General features: G+C 36.2%; 1 protein-coding gene across 19 annotated transcripts in view; it reads left to right on the top strand.

Annotated features, from left to right (window-relative positions):
• The window catches only part of DLG1 (discs large MAGUK scaffold protein 1), a 140,958-nt gene that overhangs the window by 109,379 nt on the left and 10,689 nt on the right, over window positions 1-20,890 (top strand). For 6 of the 19 annotated variants that reach the window (XM_066557022.1, XM_066557018.1, XM_066557033.1 and 3 more), the window contains 6 exons: window positions 5,187-5,301; window positions 11,323-11,499; window positions 12,279-12,348; window positions 16,731-16,830; window positions 19,138-19,179; window positions 20,717-20,752. In XM_066557022.1, coding sequence (XP_066413119.1) covers window positions 5,187-5,301; window positions 11,323-11,499; window positions 12,279-12,348; window positions 16,731-16,830; window positions 19,138-19,179; window positions 20,717-20,752 — 540 coding nt within the window. Of the gene's footprint in view, window positions 1-5,186; window positions 5,302-11,322; window positions 11,500-12,278; window positions 12,349-16,730; window positions 16,831-17,521; window positions 17,556-19,137; window positions 19,180-20,716; window positions 20,753-20,890 lie in introns of all 19 variants that reach the window. The other 13 variants (XM_066557028.1, XM_066557020.1, XM_066557035.1 and 10 more) reach the window with 5 other exon arrangements.

Genomic DNA, 20,890 nt, shown 5'->3' with positions numbered 1-20,890 from the left:
TTGAAATATATTGTACATCTTCTGTCTGCAAAAGCCTAGCTGGGGTAGCATGAAGCCAGTAATGCTTGTGCAAAACTTAATTTTCAGTAATTGTTTTTTATTGAGGCTGAGATTCCCCTGCTATCTAGATGAGGACATGGATTTTCTTAAATAAAGGTGGTTCAAAAGATCAGTGCATCCTGATTTAATAACATGAAAAATTCTTTTAAAAAAATACCTCAAAAAAGTTTTTGTTTTTGGGTGGTCCCTGGTTTTCCAGGTTTCCCTGGTCCCTGGTTTTCCAGGTTTCTCTTCTTGCTTGTTTTGTACCTAGTTCTACTCATTTGCAAGTAATCTAGATTAGTCAATTAGAGTCTTTTCAAAACTGGACCCATTAAGATTAGGAAAAGGGTTTTGCTATATATAGCCCTGATAGTCACTGTAAGGCGGCTTACACATGTTTTAATCTTTTAAAACCTCACTCCTACTCTTTAATATACTAAATAAAATTGCTTGTGAATGCTTGCTAAGCCTTCAGCAACATTTTTAGTGGATTCACCTCAGCAGTGACTGGACCTAGTCTCTTTCTGAGTTTTCCAGGGTGTGTGGGAGGTGTTCTTAACTAAATACAAATGCAGTTTTTCTAATCTTTTGAAATTCCTTGGCACAGTATTTCAAGTGATTAATGAGATACAACCTCATTAAACATTAGAGTATATGAAAGTCACCAACAGCATGTGGAATTCATTCTGGTCTGTCTCTGGCAATGTTCATATCAAATGACCAAGCATTGCAGTAAAATATCTCCTCAAAAATGATTTATGATATTTTTATTGTGGTCCATGCATTTTAAAAGAAAAATGGAAGGTCAATACAGGATCAGTATGATGGTGGCCATCCTAACAACCAGACTCCATTTCTCTCTTTGGAGGCACCATGAAAAGGAAAATTGAATATTCTGCAAGTTGAGAATAGACTATAAATCAGTAGTTATATAAAATTGTCAGCACAAGAGTCCTGCTTAGACAGATCCAGTAGGCCCTGCTAAAGAGGGCTTTCCATAGACAGATGGGAAGAGGGAAGCAAGGGGCATACTTTTTTAATGAAAGTGAACTTTCTCAGCTCTACGTGGGTTCACTGTATGTAAGAGTCTCTGCCATCTGTTCCCTGTGTGCACATCCCTGCTTCCTTCAGTCCCTGCTCCTCCTGTGCTGTGTGCTGAGTTCCCATCCCTTGTGCAGCCTTCTGCTCTCCTGCCCAATTGCTAGAATGTGTGTTCCAGACCAGATGCATTTCCATTGCAGCTGTGTTTTCCTCTTCCCCTGCCTGCACAGACAATTTTTCTGTGGGTCTGTGTTTTGTTGCCCATCAGATGGGCAGTCCAGGAGAGTTTCAGTGATCAGATCCTTTCTGGAGTTCTGATTTTCTGTTCAAGTAAATACTGACATTAAAAATATTACAAACTTGTAGGTAAAATCACTTTAGCAGCTTGGAATCAGAGTAATCTTCTAGGATTTGCTAATCTTCCCTCCTTTTTGTTTCTTGCTGTGGAATACATGCAGATATAGAGCAGATTTAGTCTAGTTTTGCACCATCTGCTTATCCAGTGTAATTTTAAAGTTTCAACTTGAGCCCAGATGTATTCATCCTCTGTTCTTAACAACTGATTATGTGTCAACCTGAGTAGGCTTTGGGTTTTTTCCTTTGGTGATGGTGGGGTTCTCTTGGATAAATGCCATGAATTGAAGCAGGAGGTGCCTGTGTTTCCCCGATCTCGCTGTTATGTCAGTAGATAATGTTCCCTCCCTGCCTCTAAACTTCCTGGGAACTTTAAGAAAATTCTAGTCAAGAAAAGATGCCCTTACTCTAATGCTCTTATTTTATTGTCTTTTGTGGTAGTTTTGCTGCCTGTTATCCTTTATTTGATGTATATCAGTGGCAGCTTTCCTAAAATTGAGACCTTAAAGGTTGATTCTGAGTGAGATTTCATTCACTGCTGTTGCATTTACATCTGGTTTTGGAGCCTGACCAAATTCTTATTGAAAGTATTGAGAGGTTGGATTGTGTAGTTTTCTTTTGGTTTTGAATTTCTTTTTGTGTGGGTGTCTGTGTTTCTATGTACCACCATAGTTCTTATTAAAACAGTATTTCAGAATCTCATTGTTTTGATGGCTGTGGAAATTGGACGCATATTTGTAGATGGAGTTCTCCTCCTTACTCCTACAGATGTCCCTGTCACTCATTTCCAGTGGCCAGCCTGCTTCATTTGGGTTAAAATCACTTTTACTTTTTCATTTAAACAGCTTATGCTTTTTCTGTTACCCTGATAACACTACACCAGAAATCAAATGCATTCCTTCCCTGCCAAGCTCTTCATTTCCTGTTGACCAAGAAAGCAGAGTGTCCTTTTCATCTTGTTCACTGTGCCTGTTCCAGCTCTAAATTTCTGGAATGTTGACATGACAAAATTTTCTTTAAAAGTTAAATATTTATATGTGCATTGTATGATTTTGTCACAGCCAGGTAGGGTTTCTTGTGTTGTTCATTGTGATTTAGGGGAACAAATATCAAATTTGTCATACACTATATATGGCTATTATGCATATATTATGCCAAGAAAGAAAGGCATTGTAAAGAAAATAGTTCTTTAGATTTATGGGAATCTAGGCATGATAAGCTGAAGGAAAGTATGAGATTGAAGATGCAAAAGACACTTGATATCCAACTCTTCTTAATCACAGAGATAGAAATAGAACCTGTCCTAGACAAATTATAACCCCTTCTAGATAAATTAGCAGAGCTCACACTTGGCTTCCTAAAGCTGATGTTGAACCAACCCTACTTTGTCAACAGGGCACAGGTGCTGATCCTTTGGGTTTCAGACTAACACTGCTTTTCTGGTGCTATCTAGAGTCCTGCTGCTGTGTTATTTTCTGTCTCCAGCATTAGTTTCAGCAGCACTATACCTAATACTAAGGTTTCTTTTTTTAAAAGCCTGTGTACTTTTTAGCTCCAAACCAAATGATGGTGAGATTTCTATTCATCCTGTTCCTCCCAAAACCTTCTGTTAAGAGGAAAGTAACTCAAATTTTAGCTAGCTCTACATCAGTAAAGCGTACCAGATTCTGACTGCACAGTGCTTAAGCTTCTCCTAAATATGAAATTTCTTGGCACTCCTTCTTTTTGAACATAAAGCCTTCTCAGTCCCAGCCCATTAGTTTCCTTTTTTTGCTTTATTCATATGGCAGGAGCCTCTGTGGTGAAATTATTCTCCTCCTTACTCCTACAGATGTCCCTGTCACTCATTCAGCACTTACTTCCCAGGAGTTCTGATGAGAAAAATTAAATTAGTTCAGGAAGCTACAAGACCAGCAACCTGCAGATGAAATATAGGATAGAGTCAAGCAATACTGGGAAATAGCCTCCCTGGTAGCTCTCTTATATCTGTGTGCTTCATAGGAGGAAGTCTGATTCTTCGATAAAATCACACGATATAGAAATTTGTATTTTTCCCAGTAGCTATTACAAAGGGCTGCAGATATTTTTAGTATTGAACAGGCTGTAGCACAAGACACTGGGATTATCTGATCTTTTCCATGCTTACTTTGCTTTCACACAGGGGCATAAAGAAATCTTTTAGGTTTATAGTTTCTTGGTTACAAATGAGTAAAATGAGGTGACTTACCCAAGGCCCTGCAGGGCAGCAGTAGCACAGCAGGAATGGGCTGTTCTCTCACTGCATCTGAGCCCTTCCCCTTAAAGAATGCTGCTTTCTAAAAAATGTTGTTTTCTCACATTCCTCTTTGGTTACTGTCCTGTTATCTTACATTCTTTTGTTATTAGTGATAGCATCAGTAGTGGTGGAAATAATGGTTTTGATTCTCTTGCCAAACAACCTCAGCAGCTTGGTTTAGTGCTGGTAAAGTGTTTGATCTGAACTTCACTTGTAAACAGACACTTGGTGCTATTTTAAAAACTAGGGTATCTTAAAAGCTACTGGCTTTTGCTTAAAAAGGACAAAAGTTAGGGTTATTGAAGAGACTGTTCATATTGTCATAATCTGGATAGGGTTAATTATAGATGCTATCGGTGCTCACTGTATGAGTATGTGGGGAGAAAGGGCTGCAGAACATATGATAAAACATTCACAGTTTTTAGATGGCTGTTGAAGGAACCTTAGTTTGGACATTTTCTCAGGATTTTTTATTTTAGAGTCCTTTCTCAGTCATGCACTTCCTGAATAACCTGGTGCCCACAGGGAGTGAGGGTGCAGCTCAGGAGGGCAGCTCAGTGCCCGGTCCAGCAGCTGCTCGCGGCACACGCGCCCTGGCTCTGCCAGTGTTGGCTTGTTATAATCTGGCATCACGTGGTCTCCTGGGGAAGGTGGTGGCTGCACAACATTTCCTTTGACTAGGAAGGGTTTACAAGTGGATTTGTTGATCCTGAAGTCCAAACTATTCAGCTGAAGGAAAAACTTATTTGCTCTGAGTTCGTATTTTGTGCTGACGGCATGTAAGTACCTCACTTCAGGAGATGTTTGGCCTGAAGAAGCAATTACTGTTTTCCTGGCTGCCTTTGTAGCTAAAATCAAATGCATTTAGCATAGTTTTATTAGTACACGGTGCCGCTTAAGAACACAATCCGTTTTTCCAGGATTAACATTGGACATAATTCTGTGGGGGCAATTTGAATCTCTAATGCCATTTACAAGTGGATTGAAATTCATGCCAGAATTCTGGATATTTTTTTTCCTTTCCTGAGCTTCCAGAGGAATATGGTCTTATTTCAGAAGATGTTTTGCGTATTTCCCACCTTGTAGTGTTAAATTCTTTATCTCAATCAAATCCAGTCATTTTGAAGTACAGACATTTTTCATTTCTATTTCTTAACATTTAAAATTTAAAAAATGTGGTTCTTGGTTATAAACGTGTATTTCACATATAAGTTCCGAAGTTTCCTTTCTGTCATGGGTTAAAATTAATCTGTAACTGCCTTTGTATTACTATGAAGTTGATAATTATTAGTAGAAATGTTTGTCTTAATTTGAAAAAAATAGTTACTGTGAACTATAGATTATGATAACAGAATTTTGAAGTATAATATTCCTGTATATTTTCTTTGTCTAATCAAAATAATTTCAGATTTTCTTTCAGTTTAATTGCTGAAGTTTGGCAGGAAATTAATTGGCATGCCTGTCTTTGTTACAGAATACAGTCGTTTTGAAGCTAAAATCCATGATTTACGGGAGCAGATGATGAACAGTAGCATTAGCTCAGGATCAGGATCTTTGCGAACCAGCCAGAAGAGATCTCTCTATGTCAGGTAATCATCTTTTTCATGGCATTGCTCCTGGGTTTTTCTGCTTTCTCTAGACTTACTCTTTTGGTATTTGGTTTTCGTACATTTATTTATCAAGTATTAATAAAGGTATACTTATATGCAAATATAATAAAAGTAAAGCTGTATTTAGACTGATTAATGTAATATAGCTGAAAAAGTAGTAATATCCCTGAGAATTCTATATGAACTTTGAAGAATGGTGCTATTGTTTGCTTTTTGTCCTTTGATTTGAGAGAGATGATAATCCTTCAGCAAAAACATAGATTTCTTCTTTAAGTCAGTGTACGTGAAGTCTTAAAAACTTGCTTAGATCAGTTTGTGGTTTTGTGACAGCAGTCTTCATATTCTCCCTTGTTCAGTACTTGAGTTCAAATTTATAGTCTTCTCTTTCTTAAGGTTTGACAGATTTCCATCTTATTTCCTTCTTTCCTTCCTTATTTCCAGCTTACTTTAGTTGTTTTCTTGGCTTTAATAAAGGACCTTACTTCTCTATCTGATTAAATTTTGTTGTGGAATATTTTTCCATGGTAACCAAGAGAGAAAATGCAAAGCAAATGAACTGAGTATAACTCATTAATTTATTCATATCAAATTAAACATTAAGGAGGCTGAAAGGAAGTGGAAACATAAGAGCATGAAGCAGATGAGAAAATAGGTGGTTTCACAAGGAAATTATGGCAGGGTGCAGCTTATTCATGTGTCACTCAACTCCTACATTGCTTATCGTGTACTGATAAAGCATAATGTTTCAAGTATGGAACGTGGGTAAAAGGATTGCATTTTTAAAAATAAATTGGGTTTTGGGTTCTTCAAATCAGCTCATCTCTGGATTGAGTCAGTAGCCTCCTGGTAATTGCACTGATGCTGAGGAAAGTCACTGTCCTTTGTAACTATTTCTGAATGCTTGACACAAATGTAGCTAAATACTCACAGGGCTTCTGTTTAGCTTGACTCTAACAGGTAGTTTCTGTGTTTTGACCTACTGTTTCAGCAGCTGGATTCTGTTTTCTCAGATCTCAGCCTACTTTTTTTTTTCTTCTGTTTGCCTTAAATATTTTGGGGGTCAAAATTTAAATCTCTAAAAATAAATGCCTTAAATAATAAGGGTAAGTGCTTGATACCACAGTTATCCATATCTTTGAATTTCCACAGGTAGATAAATGTCCATATAGATATTGTGCCAAGATCTTCATTATTGTCTTGGTTAGCTATAGCCTGATTAGGTTCTAAACTGCTTCTGCTCATGTTCACACATCTGATATTTTGACCCACTGACAAGCAGTTTCTCTTTATGTAGCTTTAATTCTACTGATGGAAGTTGTTGAGCTTTTGACTTTGCCAGCTGCTGCAGAACTTGCAGCCTTCTCCAGGCTGCTGGCATGTGGGGACTGGTTTCACTGAAAGTTTTTGAGGCTCAGTATTCAGTGTTGGTATAAGTCAGTGCAAATATCTAAAATGCAAAACTTTCCCAACAAAAGTACTTTTCTACCCACATCCCTTTACAGAGGGTGCTGCTAGGGCTTTTGGGATCTGCTTGTGTCATCACACCAAAGGCTGCCAAATACTGGGAGGCAGCTTAGTATGCACAGAAAGGGTTCTCATCTGTTCTGTCTTGTTTCTGATGTAATTTTGACCCCATTGAAGTAACTTTTATGAATATTTTCACATATTGCTAGATACTGACAGAACATGTTACTTACCCACTTTATTTCTTATTATAAGTCACTCTGGTATAGTCATACTGTACTTTTAATTAAATTCAAAGCCAACTTTAATAACTTCAGATATCTTTTTTCAATAGTGCTGGGTTTTGGATATGCCTTAAAGGATGCCAGTTATGTAACAAAATGCTGAATTGAATGGTAAATCCACCAGTAAAATGTTTATAGGCATTCAATCACAATTTCAGAAAAGCTATTAAATAAAAATACCATGAAAATCATCTCTGCTGCTTTCTCAAAATCAAATTAGGAAATAAAATCAGATAGATCATTGTATCCCTGTAAACATGATATCTTTAAAACTAGTCTGCCTGTAAACAGCATTTTTTGGTATTACATAATATTAAGGAAAAGGCAATTGTGTTTGCCCAAAAATACAATTTGGAGTAAAATGGCAGATTTTTCTTTGTAATTGTATCTATATCACAAAATAAGGCACAGCAATTTGGAAAACAGCCCTTGGAGGGCAATCCAAATAGAGCAATTCAGCAGCAGCTGACTCTCCATTTGCACATCCTACTGTCCCCCCCCACACCACTCCCCCTGTCCCCTCTCATTCAGATGTACTGATGTGTCTTCTCTTATTTTGCTTTATATTTCTTCTGGTCTTTGTTCTGAGATAGATTCTCTCATAATGGTTCTGGGTTTGCATCTGATCTATATCTATATAGATATATATGCTCACCTGGAGATTCAAAAAGCACATGTGAGATGCCTTCATGGTACCAAGTTTCTGTGATAACACATGGAGAGAGAGTAAATCTGTTCCATATTTAATCTCATCTTCTGTGGCAAGTATCAGTCTGCAATGTGTGCAGCATTCCAAGTCAAAAATTACATTTACCTCTGTGCATTTTTCTGATCAGCACAATACATTCCAAATTCAAACAATGGCACTGATTTGTGCTTGAATCACAGCAAAAATGATTATGTCTCCAAGTTGAAGAAACGTAACAGTTTTACAATGACTAAGAAATTTTACCTAAGTCCTTTGGAAAAATAAGACCTGCTATTAGCAGCAGGCTAAGTGTACTTGTCTGCTGCTTAATTGGGCCTTCTTTATGGTATTCTCAGAGTTCAAACAGTAAGTTTCAAACAACTTTCCCAAAAACTCAGAAAAAGAGAACCTCCTTTACAAGCTGACCTTCATTTATTGTGAAGTGGTAAAATTAATTATTTTTTAATGAAATGAAACATAGAGCTGCTTTTGCTGAAGGAATTCCTGGTTGCTTGTTTATTGAAGAAATGCTTTGGTAGAATTTGGTCAACAGCCTATGACACTGAAAGTAATGAGTGTGGCAGGTAAAAAGATACTCTGGAAAATTTGGCATTGTTACACAGCCATTACATTTTTGGCTTTGAAGCATAAACACTCATGAAATATGCAACCTAATTTCAATTTCTCTAGACTTGTGGATGAAGGAGCTGAGATACCTTTTTAGTGCTCTTTGGTTCCTGAGTAATACAAAGTGAAATAAAGAGGAGGACTTTGTGCTTTCGGTAGAAAATATTTTTTAAGACTTCCCATTTAAACTTAAATAGAACTTTACAGTAAATATCATGGATCTGCATTCAAAGCAGTAGTTGATGAGGATTGCTAAATTTATTTTTAAGTTAATTCGTGTTTATAACTTACAATAAGTAAGTTATGGCATTTTTAATCTGTAATGAAAGTCCCCATGCAGGAGGTTAATAGAAATGTATTTTTTATATTCCATCTTGTAGATAAATGCATCATCTGGGCTGTGAAGTGACTTCTTGGTTGATGATGTGCCAGGCATACAGGAAAAGCCATGTTAGTCACTTGGAATCAAAAGAAATTCTTGTTAATTCTGTTTGCTTTTGAGGTCATTTATAGGATCATTAGCAGTTCCTGGTATTCCTATAAATGTTAGCTGCATAGTTTTGTCACTATTATGTGACACCCTAAATGATCTTTTTATACAACTATTTTCATCAGCTTCGACTTTTTTGCCCTATAAAACTATTTTTCTTGAAGTGACTTTACCAGAGAAAATGTGTTTGATGAAACTGCCTTTAATTGTGCAAAACCTGCTCTGTGTAACCATTTATCTTGTGGGAAAAGCAAATGTTGGCAATACTGGCTTTATCCATTTCTGCTTCCATTTCACTCCTGAGCATCTTTTCTCATGCAGTCAACATATATGTTAATGCTGTTAGGCCAAGCTCACAGCTTTTATAAATTTATATGCAAACTCAAAAATAGAAGTAAAAAGTGGAGCTGGTAGAAATCATTGCTTGAATGCTAACAAGAAATCTCAGGAAATAAATGTCACGATGTATGTAATTAATTCAGTGAAAATGTATACAACTTGAATCTGCATTGAAAGTACATACTGGATTATGTGCAGTTTATTTTGAGATATGAAATGATATTTGTCCAGAGTGTTTCTTGAACAACCGTGCAGAATAAATGTGGAATAATAGCTACTTCCCATCTGTATCCTTTTCTTACCTGCAATATTTTGGTTATGAAAAAAAAAAAGGCATTCTGATTTTTTTAAAAATAATCAGGATATCTATCTGAAGTATGCTGTGGAATTAACCCAAAATATCTTACTATGAAGGTTGCACTGCTAAGGAAAGTGGTATTTCAACCTCCAAGGTATTTCAAAATTGAAGGTCTGAATTTCATTATAAACTTAAACTAACGGTACTACAGATTTAAGTATAAGGTTCTTCAATATTTTGAAGCCATTTAAAAATTTCTGTCTTTTTTTAGACATTCTAAAAATCTTTATTAAAACCTTTAATCCTTAGGATTTTTTTAAAAAATATTTTATAGCCTAAGAAAGGTATGTTGTCTTAAGCAGCTCTGGTTTTGCAATAGATGCTGAAAATGAATTGGTATAACAGAATATTTTGAGTTTTTTCCCTGTAAAAAACCTTGTTATTGGTTATGAACACATACAGATCACTCAGTGCTTGAGGAAGCAAAATTCACAAAGCTGAAGTACGTTTTGGAGCAAACAGGTTTTGATGTTCTGTGATATTAAAAATCTAGCAGAAAAAGGTATGTAAGCCCAGTGTTCAGAATGAAGAAACAAGCTGAATTTGGACAAGGAAAATTACACCCTTTTAAATCATCACAGTGTGATCTCTTGGTACTACTTTGGCTTGGTATCGAGTAAGTTGAATTCAGGTATTGTTCAGAAAGTGCAGCACTGACAACACATGAGCTGGCAGATTAAATAATGTTGAGGATTTTTTGGACTGTGTCATACAAGCATTTATTTCACATAGGTGAGGTTCATGAACTATTTTCAAATGTAAAAGAAGTCCTTCAGAAAGCAGAACCTGAGCAGTATCTCTTGTTGTTTGCCAAGAGACTCCTGTCATCTTTCATTTCCACATCCTCATTAAACCTTCAGCTGTGCTAGGGAGAAACAGACTGCAGATATCTTCATTTCCTCAGGGAACTTGTCCAGGTATAAAATGATCCAAAAGGCAGAAAAGATATGACTTGTAAACCAGATCAGTTCCATATCATGGTGGACCATGTGCCTTTCCAGACAACTGTGCTTTCTTAAGCAAAAAGGGGAACAGGAGTCAGTTGCATAAACCAGTCTTGCTGCCAGAGGGAATGTTAATAAAACTGTAGTCATGCAGCTGCTGCTCAGGTATCGTGAGTGCCTTTTATTTGAAAACAGGCTTACCTTAGGAAAAAGGGTGATATTCTCTCAAAATGGTCAGGAAATTCCTAAAAGAATGTGCATAAGGTTCTCTGCCTTTGGGTACTACAGTACAAAGTGGTGAGCAGATATATTTCTAAGGTTCTTTTTCCACTGAACTGACGATAGTGACTTTTATTTTAAAGACAGTACTAAACTGTACTAAATTACTAAATTTAAATTTATAACTTGATATGGAAGTGTATTTTACAGAACTTTTGACTGCGCTCTATGCTTTAAATACTTACTTGTCATTTTATCCTAGGCTGACATGTAACTTGCTCTGTGCAAAGTACTTATTGAATTGCAGTAGGTGTCTCCTGTAGAGCTTTTGTAAAGCACTAAAGGTTTGCTCTGGATCAAATTTTTTCTCATTGATTAAAGCTCAGAAGTGTCTGGGGGTACTGTACTACACATTCTGTGCGTGTATGAGAGTGTGTTCAGCCTTCTTGTAAGTACCTGTCAGAATGATGCAATCATTTATGAATAGCACAGGCAGCTTGCTTCATATTTTGTTTTTGCTTTTTTTATATGTCTCCTGTTTTTTTTTGCTTTTTTTTTATATGTTTAATTCTTTCTTTCCAATGTAGAGCTCTTTTTGATTATGACAAGACTAAAGACAGTGGCCTCCCAAGTCAAGGATTGAACTTCAAATTTGGTGATATTCTCCACGTCATTAATGCTTCTGATGATGAATGGTGGCAAGCACGACAGGTAACTCCAGATGGAGAAAGTGATGAAATTGGAGTTATCCCAAGCAAACGGAGGTATGGCTTACTTCATTGACTTGGAAATGTCTGCTATGAAACATCTGATTAATATAAATATTGTATATGCTTTTCTCTTTCTTGTTAATTCTGTACCACATCAGCCACTTGTTTGATTCTTTTGTTTTTAAGTAATCTGTAGTAGGATTCTCATTTACTCAATGAAACCTTTATTAAAACCCCATGTAGCCCTAGGAGTTGTGTGCTGAAGTTAATAAAGGTGGTCCACATCCACCTCTGTTCTCACTGTAAGCTGTGGGTTTAATATCAAATAATTAACCATTTATGTATGAAAAGGTGCAAAGTGTGAATGAATTTTATTCAAGTCATGACACTATAATGAATTCTTTCTACCCAGAACATGGAAAACTGGAAAAACATTCTTTGGTAGCCAATGGAGACGAGGTTTTTGTTGGCATACTGGAGACTCAAATAAGAGTTTAGGTGCTCTGAATCTTAGTATCTGCTATTGATTGATAATTGAGGCTGTTCACTTACTATATTGTGTTTCCTCTTTGCACTCTCTGGATTTATTGAACATGTATAGCCACAAAATACTTCCACATAATTCCAAATAATATACTTACAAATAATTCCACAGAGCATCACTTGAGAAATGACAGTTTTCCATTAGCAGGCTTCCATTTTCTGAAAGTGTCATAAGCAATACAATAGGTCCAACAAAAGGTACACCAGTATGCTTCTGCTGTAACAAGAGCTAACTTGAAGTTCTGGAGTTTTGCGGATTTCTGACATTTTTGTGTGTGTTTTTGTGGCAGAGTTGAGAAAAAAGAACGAGCCCGTTTAAAGACAGTGAAATTCAATTCCAAAACAAGAGGAGATAAAGGGGTGAGTTAATTTAGTGCTAAGTACACCTGGCATTGTGTATGGTAACGTTTTTCAGTGGTTTTGTGTGTGGAGAATCACTTTCAGATTTGAGTGAAAAGAGTAAATTCTATCAAATAGAAATGAAATAATTCTGAGCACCAAAGCAGACTTTAATTGCCAAAACACTGCAAATTGTTTAAAGGATTAGCACACAAATATTTATGCTTCTTAATACTATAATGCAGCAGGAGCTCTATATCCTTACCAAGTATTGAAATGTGCCATTTCTAACAGCTCTGCACCAGATGTGATTTCTGTCACAGTACATGTGATGGGAATGAGTAGTGAGAAAGAAGTGAGGCTACTTAGGTAGTAAATAGGAATGTTTGTAGCCAAAATTATAGCCATTTCATAATGGCACAGCAGCCAAATTTTTTTATTGTTTTGAGGGTGAGGCTTTTTTGCAATGTTTTGGCTGTTCTGAAATTTGAGAAACAATTCCACAACCTTATCATTTCTACCAGTAGTATGTGACTAGTAATTTCAAGACTCAGGCCAGTGCATTTGAGATGTAAGAGTCTTTTAAATTAATAATATATTACCATTTCAAAAAATCTGAAGTGTGCTTTAAGCTCCTGAGGAAGCTATTTTTGAAATAGTGATTATATTTTTAATTGCACTAATGCTGTAGCATTGGTTACTCATTATTGTAAATCCCACAAGTGCATTTTAGTAATTTATTTCACATACAATGTTTTCATAACTTCAGAAATCACATACATCAAATAGTAAAGCTTCAGTATTATATCCTGATAGTGTAGGACTGCAAAGTATAAAGACTCTAAAATTCCTATATATATCCCTCTGCTACATGGCAAAGGTTTCAGTTATTAAGGAAATGTCACATTTTTCCCCTATAAGTATTTGCTTAAAAGAAAACCAGTATCTCTAACTACTTTCTGATTCACAATTATGGTACTGCCCTGGTTGATTTACTGGATTATTATTGGCAGTATTTTTCTGTTTTGGTGCTTTTGTAGTTTGGTATTGGAATAAAATATTATCAACTGACATGGTAATTTGAGTTTGCTTTTTAGAAGTCATATAAAGAGAGGCTTAAATACTTCAGATTCTTTTCAATACACTAAGGAATTTTTCAAATGCTACCATGTTCTTTGAAAGATAATTGCATGGTTTTAGAGGGTGTCTACCAATTAACTGCAAACAGTTAATTACTGATGTGTTTGAAGTAGCTTTTTGACAAAAGCAGAGTTGGTGCACAGTCCCTGTGTACTAACAGAGCACCAAAGAAATGCATGGAATACTGAGTGGAAAAGCAACTACGCTTGCCATTGATGTAGAACTGCAGTTCCTTTTCTGTAGTAACATTTCATTTTGCAAACACTTACACTGTTCACAGTCTCTTGCTTCAGCTGTAAATGTTTTAACATCAGAGTTTCTCCTTGAAATATTCCTTCTGTATTTTCCCAGTAAGTTGACTGCACCATACATGTCCTCATGGACCATGTGCCTTCCTGTGTCTGTGTGTGCTAATTCTCCATAAACAGGATGAAATACCAATTTTATACAGTTTCTGAAAATTTCTGCATTAAGACCTTGAAGAATCCTAGTGATGGCTAACATTAAAAGCCATGTTCCTTTCATTGTAAAGAAACCTAAAAAATCTGGAGCAAAAATGGTTACATTTTATTCTTGTTTGTTCCTTTCATACACACATTTATCTCATTTTCTGTGCTGCTTCTGATTTAATATATTCCTGCTTATAATGGCTGTGAATGATTGCCAGTGGGCTTATGAAAAATTTAATGCAATTACTATGCGTTTTCACCTAATAAGCAAATCCTTCTTTTTATAATCATTATATCTTTTAAAAGAAATCTTTTGGCTAATCTTTTATGCAAAATCAGTATAATATTACTTTTATTTTCTCTTTTTTTTGGCAATGGAACTGACTCTGACCATTATACATGCAGTATATAAAGTTTCATATTAGCTCAGGAAGACTTACTGTAAGAAAGTTAAAATAACTTTTATGGAATATTTTCACAACTATAATGAAGAACTTGATTATGTTTTATGAAGCACAATAAATCAGCTAGTCCTTTAATTTTAACTGTACAGATTCCCCATTCTCACCACCTCAGCTACACTGAACCATTTTAGCTTTATCACATTTGTCTCCTTTTACCAAACTGACAGACTTGCCCAAATGAAACAATTATAGATGTGAGTTCTTTTATTTTTTGAATTGAACACATTATAGTATTTTTCAGTATGCTCAGCAAGGATCTCCTTTGGACATATTTATTTGTTGTCCTTATTCTCTAGATTACATTACCCTTCCTGGTTGTGAGAAATCATTTGCAGTGACTTCTGTTAGAGAAGGTCAGGAGGACCATAACATAAAATTCTGCCTGTGCCAAGTATGGTTCCTGCAGGCATATGATTGGCTTGAAACTTCATCTTTTGTCTATGTGTCAGGCTGATAATTTACCAATTTTTACAGTGGAACAACAGTTTTAGTCGAACACAGATGCAAGGCAATTAAAGGTTTTATGGATTTCCTCCTTAGCACAGTATTGTTATTTCCAGAGCTCAATGGCACTGATTGTGCTCCCATGGTACCATGTGCCTCTTTAACACCTTGTAATTTTAAGTAATTTTTTTAAAACATTGGTAATGAAAATATCACTGGAAGTTTAAGTATCTTCTATTGCCAAGCACATCTGGCCAGAAGGATTGTTAGTCCTGTAGCAGGATGCAGCTTTTGTGTTGCACTGTAGGAAAGGAGCACAACTGTAGACCTTCTCTTTAGGAAGGCCAAGTGCTAGTTTTCAATTGTACCAAAAAATATGGCCCATCATTTGAAAAAACTCTGTCCTGTTTGACCCCTACTTGTTACTGTCATTCATTCCATACTTGATGCTGGTAGAAAGGATAATATGCCTTCTGCAGCTCTATTGCCTGTAACAGAGGAATGTGAGCTCACATTGGCTGAGGAAAGACAAACAATTATTTGAAAGTAACGTGCTCCAAATTTTAGAACCACTTGTTAACAGAGTCTTGAATGCATGATTATTTTATTTTACCATACCTTTTAAAAGATGTTTCTGTGGCGCTTTTCTTACTTCTTGCTGCACATAGGCTCTGCTTGGCTCAGAAATAAATAGTCCCCTACGGCACAGGGTCTCAAGACCAAGTTGGGTGTTTTCCTATTTTACCATCCTTTTTACTGTAGTTTTTTTCTGCTAACCAAATGACAAAAATACAACAAATTTTATGTCTTTCCAAAACTGGTCAGATGAGTCACTCATGCCTAAAGATGGAAGGGAATTTCTGCTGATTTTAAGTTAGCTGTATTAGCTCTAGTTCTGGGCATAATTGCAATTAAAACATTACTGATTTATTTATACTTTAAGGTTTTTTATTGACTTGGAACACGAATTTAAAGGCGCTGTAGTCACATGATGTCTTCAGCTGAAGATATGGCAGTTATTAGTAAAATCTGTGCTAATTACATATAGACATACACATATAGGAATGAAAATGCATTGATGCTCTCCATCACTTGAGCAAACAGCACAATAATAGTTTATATTTATATGGATGTAAATGTCTATGTAAGTAACTCTAGAAATGCTTGTAGCAATTGAGATGCAGAAATTCTTCAGCAACACAAGCAGTTAATGTCAAAAATTGCTGAACATGATCCTTGATATACAGGGTTTTTCATGTGGTAATTATAAGTACACTCTTGAAAAACATAATTGCCTCAATAAACCAAAGAAATTAGCTGGTGTCTTTTCAAGTTAATATTCGTATTAGGATGCAAAATTACATAGAACAGAGTAAGTTCTTTCAGTGAATTTGCAATGAATTGAAATAGTAAAACACTGATACAAGTTTTGGACTTTTTTTAGTTGGATGGTAACACTGCCCAATACTTTTGTTGTTCTGTTATAATATCAGTCATTTGCAAAAGCCTCAGCTTGGTTTTTTTGGTTGTTTTTTTTAATACTGTAACCCCTAAATGAGATAATATCAGTGATTTAATTGACTTTGAGTCATTATGGTTTGGCCATCTTACAGTAGCCTAGTTTGCCACTTTTTTTAACACTCAGAGCACGCCTATTTGTGAAATACAGGTCAGGCTCTATAGCATGAACCAGTTTTCTCACTACTAAGCATGTGAAACATGGAGGATCCAAGCAAAGCCATGATCCCAGTCTCTGTTTCTAATGAGCTGGGAAGATGAGTGTTAAGCTGAGATGTGCACTGCATAATGTGGTTGTAGGAGTCAGCTTCCGCAAAGCTGCTGCTCTGGGCCTTTGTTCACACAGACATTAGACATCCTTTGTTTTGCCCCTCCTTCTCTTCTTCAGCAGTCATTCAATGACAAGCGTAAAAAGAACCTCTTTTCCCGAAAATTTCCCTTCTACAAGAACAAGGACCAGAGTGAGCAGGAAACCAGTGATATTGACCGTAAGTATGTGGCATTCCATGGAGAGCGAAGCACAGTAGAAGGGCCTGCTAGACTGCACTAGGGTGTTACCATGGAGACAGTTTCATGAGCTGCAACAGGCTGAGGAGCTCCTGGTGCCACTGGCAAACCAGGCTACAAAACCAGGGCAAACCTTTGTTTGCTGTCAAAATCAAACTTAACACAAGAGTATCCCAGTTTGGAATAAACTGGGCAATACTGTTGGCTAACTGGAGGAGATAGCTGCCTTCCAGTGCTGTCAGTGATGCTGCCCTGTTTGTGACTTGGAGGAGAAAGCACAGTATTCATGGAAGTATAATGGAGCTTACCAGCTTCTCAAATCAGTCCCTTTAGACTGGTTTATCAAAGTCATTCATTCTAATTTGATTTTCCTAATGAAGAGAAGTTACTCTGATTTTCATTGTTCTTGCCAGCAGTTTAAAAAAGTGTATTCTCAAAACAGAGTTGCATAAATTTGCTAATTCAGAGCAGGTTCAAAACAAACTGTGTTCTCTGCCATTTGCATTACTGATTGCACTTCATGTGCCAGTCAAGTCAAATTCTATAGACTCATTTTTCCCTGTGATGCTCTAGGAACTGTCTCCTGTCGTAGCGCCAATTTTATATATTACTGACAATTATTTTCTTTGTGATTGTCTTTTTATTGCTTGCCCTCTGGGGACTACTCTGCAGGAGGTCCCTGACGACATGGGATCAAAAGGCCTGAGTAAGTGATCAAAATACTCCCAAGTTATTTTAACCTCCATCTGAAAAATTACTACTTTTTTTTTGGACAGATCTCTTTGAGATTGGTGCTCCACTGGCAAAAGGAGGTTAACTAAAACTGGTTCATAAGCTTTTCCTAGTTTGTAATCTTTTGGAGTTTTTGCTTTCAGGAACATGTAAAGTTTATGTGACTGTCACATTAGATTTTTTTTTGTTTTGTTTTCAGAAGCTTACCAGTGCTTTCTTGTTTGTCCTTAACAGTACTGTGTTTTTAATTTGGTGATTATTTTTTAATGTTACTTATACCTTGTCCTTGTATTTTTATTTATTTAAAATAACCTTATGGCTCTTTACAGTAATAGTACCACCATTGCCATGCTACTTTAACTGGTAACAGTTTTCACTCCTCTCTCTAGGCTACTGATGTTTACAGCTACTTAAAGCAAACACAACATTTCCTTAACAAATGCCAGGAGAGTTTTTCTATTTTGAACACTTATGATGCTTTTAGACCAGGTGAAGGGCTGATAGGGGTGACTTGAAGCACTTCTTGTATTTCTATTTGAATCCAGTCAGATTCAAGTATTGCTGCCTACTCTTGGCAGAAATGTTTGTGTGTATATGCCCCACCACTAAATGTATTAAAATGACAAATAAAAAAAGCCAAGACCTTGCTTTTATCACAGATATTAAATACATACACTGTTAGGCACTTAGGCAACAGGAAAAGGAGTCTCTGCCCTAAGGGGATATGGCTAAGGGTCATTAGGGGTAGCATTTCTTCCCAAGGCATAACTGTAAGGTGGTAAAGTGTTTGTGAAATTATTTGTAAGGGCCAGTGCACTTCTGTACCTGTCCTCAATCATGAAGTAGAAATTCTAGTAGCTGTAACATTCATTTCTCAATTCTGAAATGGCTACTTTAAAAGGAATTCCTGGTCTAGACCGGAAAACTTTAGCAACATTTATGGCCTTATACTTTGGAACATAAAATCATAAGCAGCCTTTATGGCCTTATGATCATGCCTAGTTTGAACTATGTAATATGGTCCAGAAATATCTCTAGATGATTCTGTTCTATAAACAGAACATGTTTCTTGTCTTTTTTCAGCACGGACTTCTAAAAACTGCCTTATCACACCTAATGCAAACTGTGTTACATGCTGCACTATATTTCCTCTAATATAATCCAGCATTTTCTCTACAAGAGACTAAATGTAATCAATAAATTGCTTGCATAAAAGTTGAAATGGTTTTTACACAACAAAATTCATCCTGAAGTGAAAACTTAAAAATTGCAGGGTTACATGTGAATTATGAATTAGTGTACTTCTTGTAATCTTATTTTATGTGCTATTTAATGTTTTTCTTTTTATTAACATCAATTCCTTTCATATGAAATTAAGCTTGATCCTGAGAGCTATGAGAAGTACGTTAAAACTTTTATATGCAGTATGTATTGATTTCAGTACTTTGATATCAGTATTGTCTTTCATCTGGATTATTTTTGGTCAATTTTCTTTCTGTTTGACTCATGCCATTGGTGTATGTTCCTTATTTTTTCCCATTGTGTTGCAATTTCAGAGCATGTAACCTCTAATGCCAGCGATAGTGAAAGTAGTTACCGTAAGTGTTTTTAAGTTATTTGTTTCTTCAGAGCCTTTGTTTTGCAGCTCTTTCTTTGGTTTTGTTTGTCTGTCTTTTCTGGGTATTTACATGTTAAATAGAACTTCCCAGTCAGCTTCAGGTGAAATCTGTATTTGTGTATTTGGTGGAGTACTGCAAATTGTTCCATGTCTTTGTTTTTAAAAAACTCCCTAGAATCGCTGCAAACCTCCTTTATGGATATTTTTTATTGTTGTCCGTGATTTTCTTAGTTCAGTTTAATTTGAATCCACTAATTTTTTTAAAATTACACAAGCTAGCTAAATCTGTTAAATTTAAAGGTAAATTTAACGCTGACAAATATAATTTTATGTAGCTGAGCCTTAATACTGGAACTGTAGCTGAACTGTGTAATCCATTAAATAATGCCATAAGTATCCAAAGTTTTTCACAACTGATACTCAGATTTAATATGTATATACTTCAATGAAAGTACAGATAAGCAAACATGTATTTACCCTTGCTTTCAGCTCATTTATTTTGTCAAGTGTGGGTGCTTAGTATGAACTGTCTTCAAAGCATACGACACACATTCAGTGCTGGAGTCAGTTTTGATAAATCAGCATGCTAGTTCTCTCTTCCTGGAGACATAGTGTCTTCTAAATACTACACTCAGTTTGCTTTTACTGCTAGCATAAGCTCCAGCAGTGGTTGCTGTTTCCCCAGCTGCAGTGGCACTCCATGCTCATGGTGGGTAATAGGCTGCATGGTGCTGCTCTGCTGTGCTTTGCCATGTGTGGAACCACAGCCAGGACTGGAATCCCACTATTCATTTCCAGTGAGCAGATCCCCAGCAAGGCTGCAGTCTAGAGCTGGAAGCCATGGTAGAGCAGAGCAGGACAATAGCAAAGTGGAGGATTTGAAGAGAAACATGAAAAGAAGGAGCAGTGAAAGTCATGCAATGGTTCAGTGCTCAGCTCCTGGCTGCCTGCTGTGTAATGGGCACTGCAGAAATATCTAATTTATGTCAGGATAATAAGGAAGGTGGTTCATTAACAGATATATTTGTTTGGCTGTCGATCTTTTCAGAGGTAATGAGCCACATATTTTCTTCCAGATGATGACAATGAAGGAGAGAATGTGTATACATGTATGCAAAAGGCTGGTGTTGTTGCAGACTGTAATTGAAAAGAAACTAATTGAGGGAGGCATCTGTGTTCCCTGAGAATAACACAGAATTGAGCACATATGGAAGTTGCCTTTGATAAACAGAATTTTTTATAGTTTTTAATGGCACACCATTAAAACTATCTAACCATGTCTGTTTCTTCATAAATTTGCTGCGTCCCTCCCTTCCCTCACTTCCAAGGTTTTTCTGAGAGCTAGCTATTTACATTTAAAGCTGGTTATTGGTACTACTATTTTTTACTTTATTGTTACTTGAGAAGCCATGATTTTATTATGGATGTCATGGATTTGTTTGTCTCAATGTGTAATTCTGAGCACTTTTTATTAAAATATTCTTTTAATCTCTTCTTACTGCTGTCTAATATGAAAGTTATCTTGATTACAGATGAGTACGGTTGTTCAAAAGGTTCATTCTATTAATACTAATTTTTCCAAAGAATTGAAAAGCAGTGACAATATATACTTTTTGCCCTCAATCAGGGGATGCTTTTTACTTGTTCTTATCTCTTTAGTAGTTTGCATAACTATTCTTTGACCTTTTAGC

The sequence above is a fragment of the Molothrus aeneus genome, chromosome 10 (assembly GCF_037042795.1).
Source record: "Molothrus aeneus isolate 106 chromosome 10, BPBGC_Maene_1.0, whole genome shotgun sequence".
NCBI classification, from domain to species: domain Eukaryota; kingdom Metazoa; phylum Chordata; class Aves; order Passeriformes; family Icteridae; genus Molothrus; species Molothrus aeneus.
This window is presented reverse-complemented; position numbering and strand designations above follow the sequence as displayed.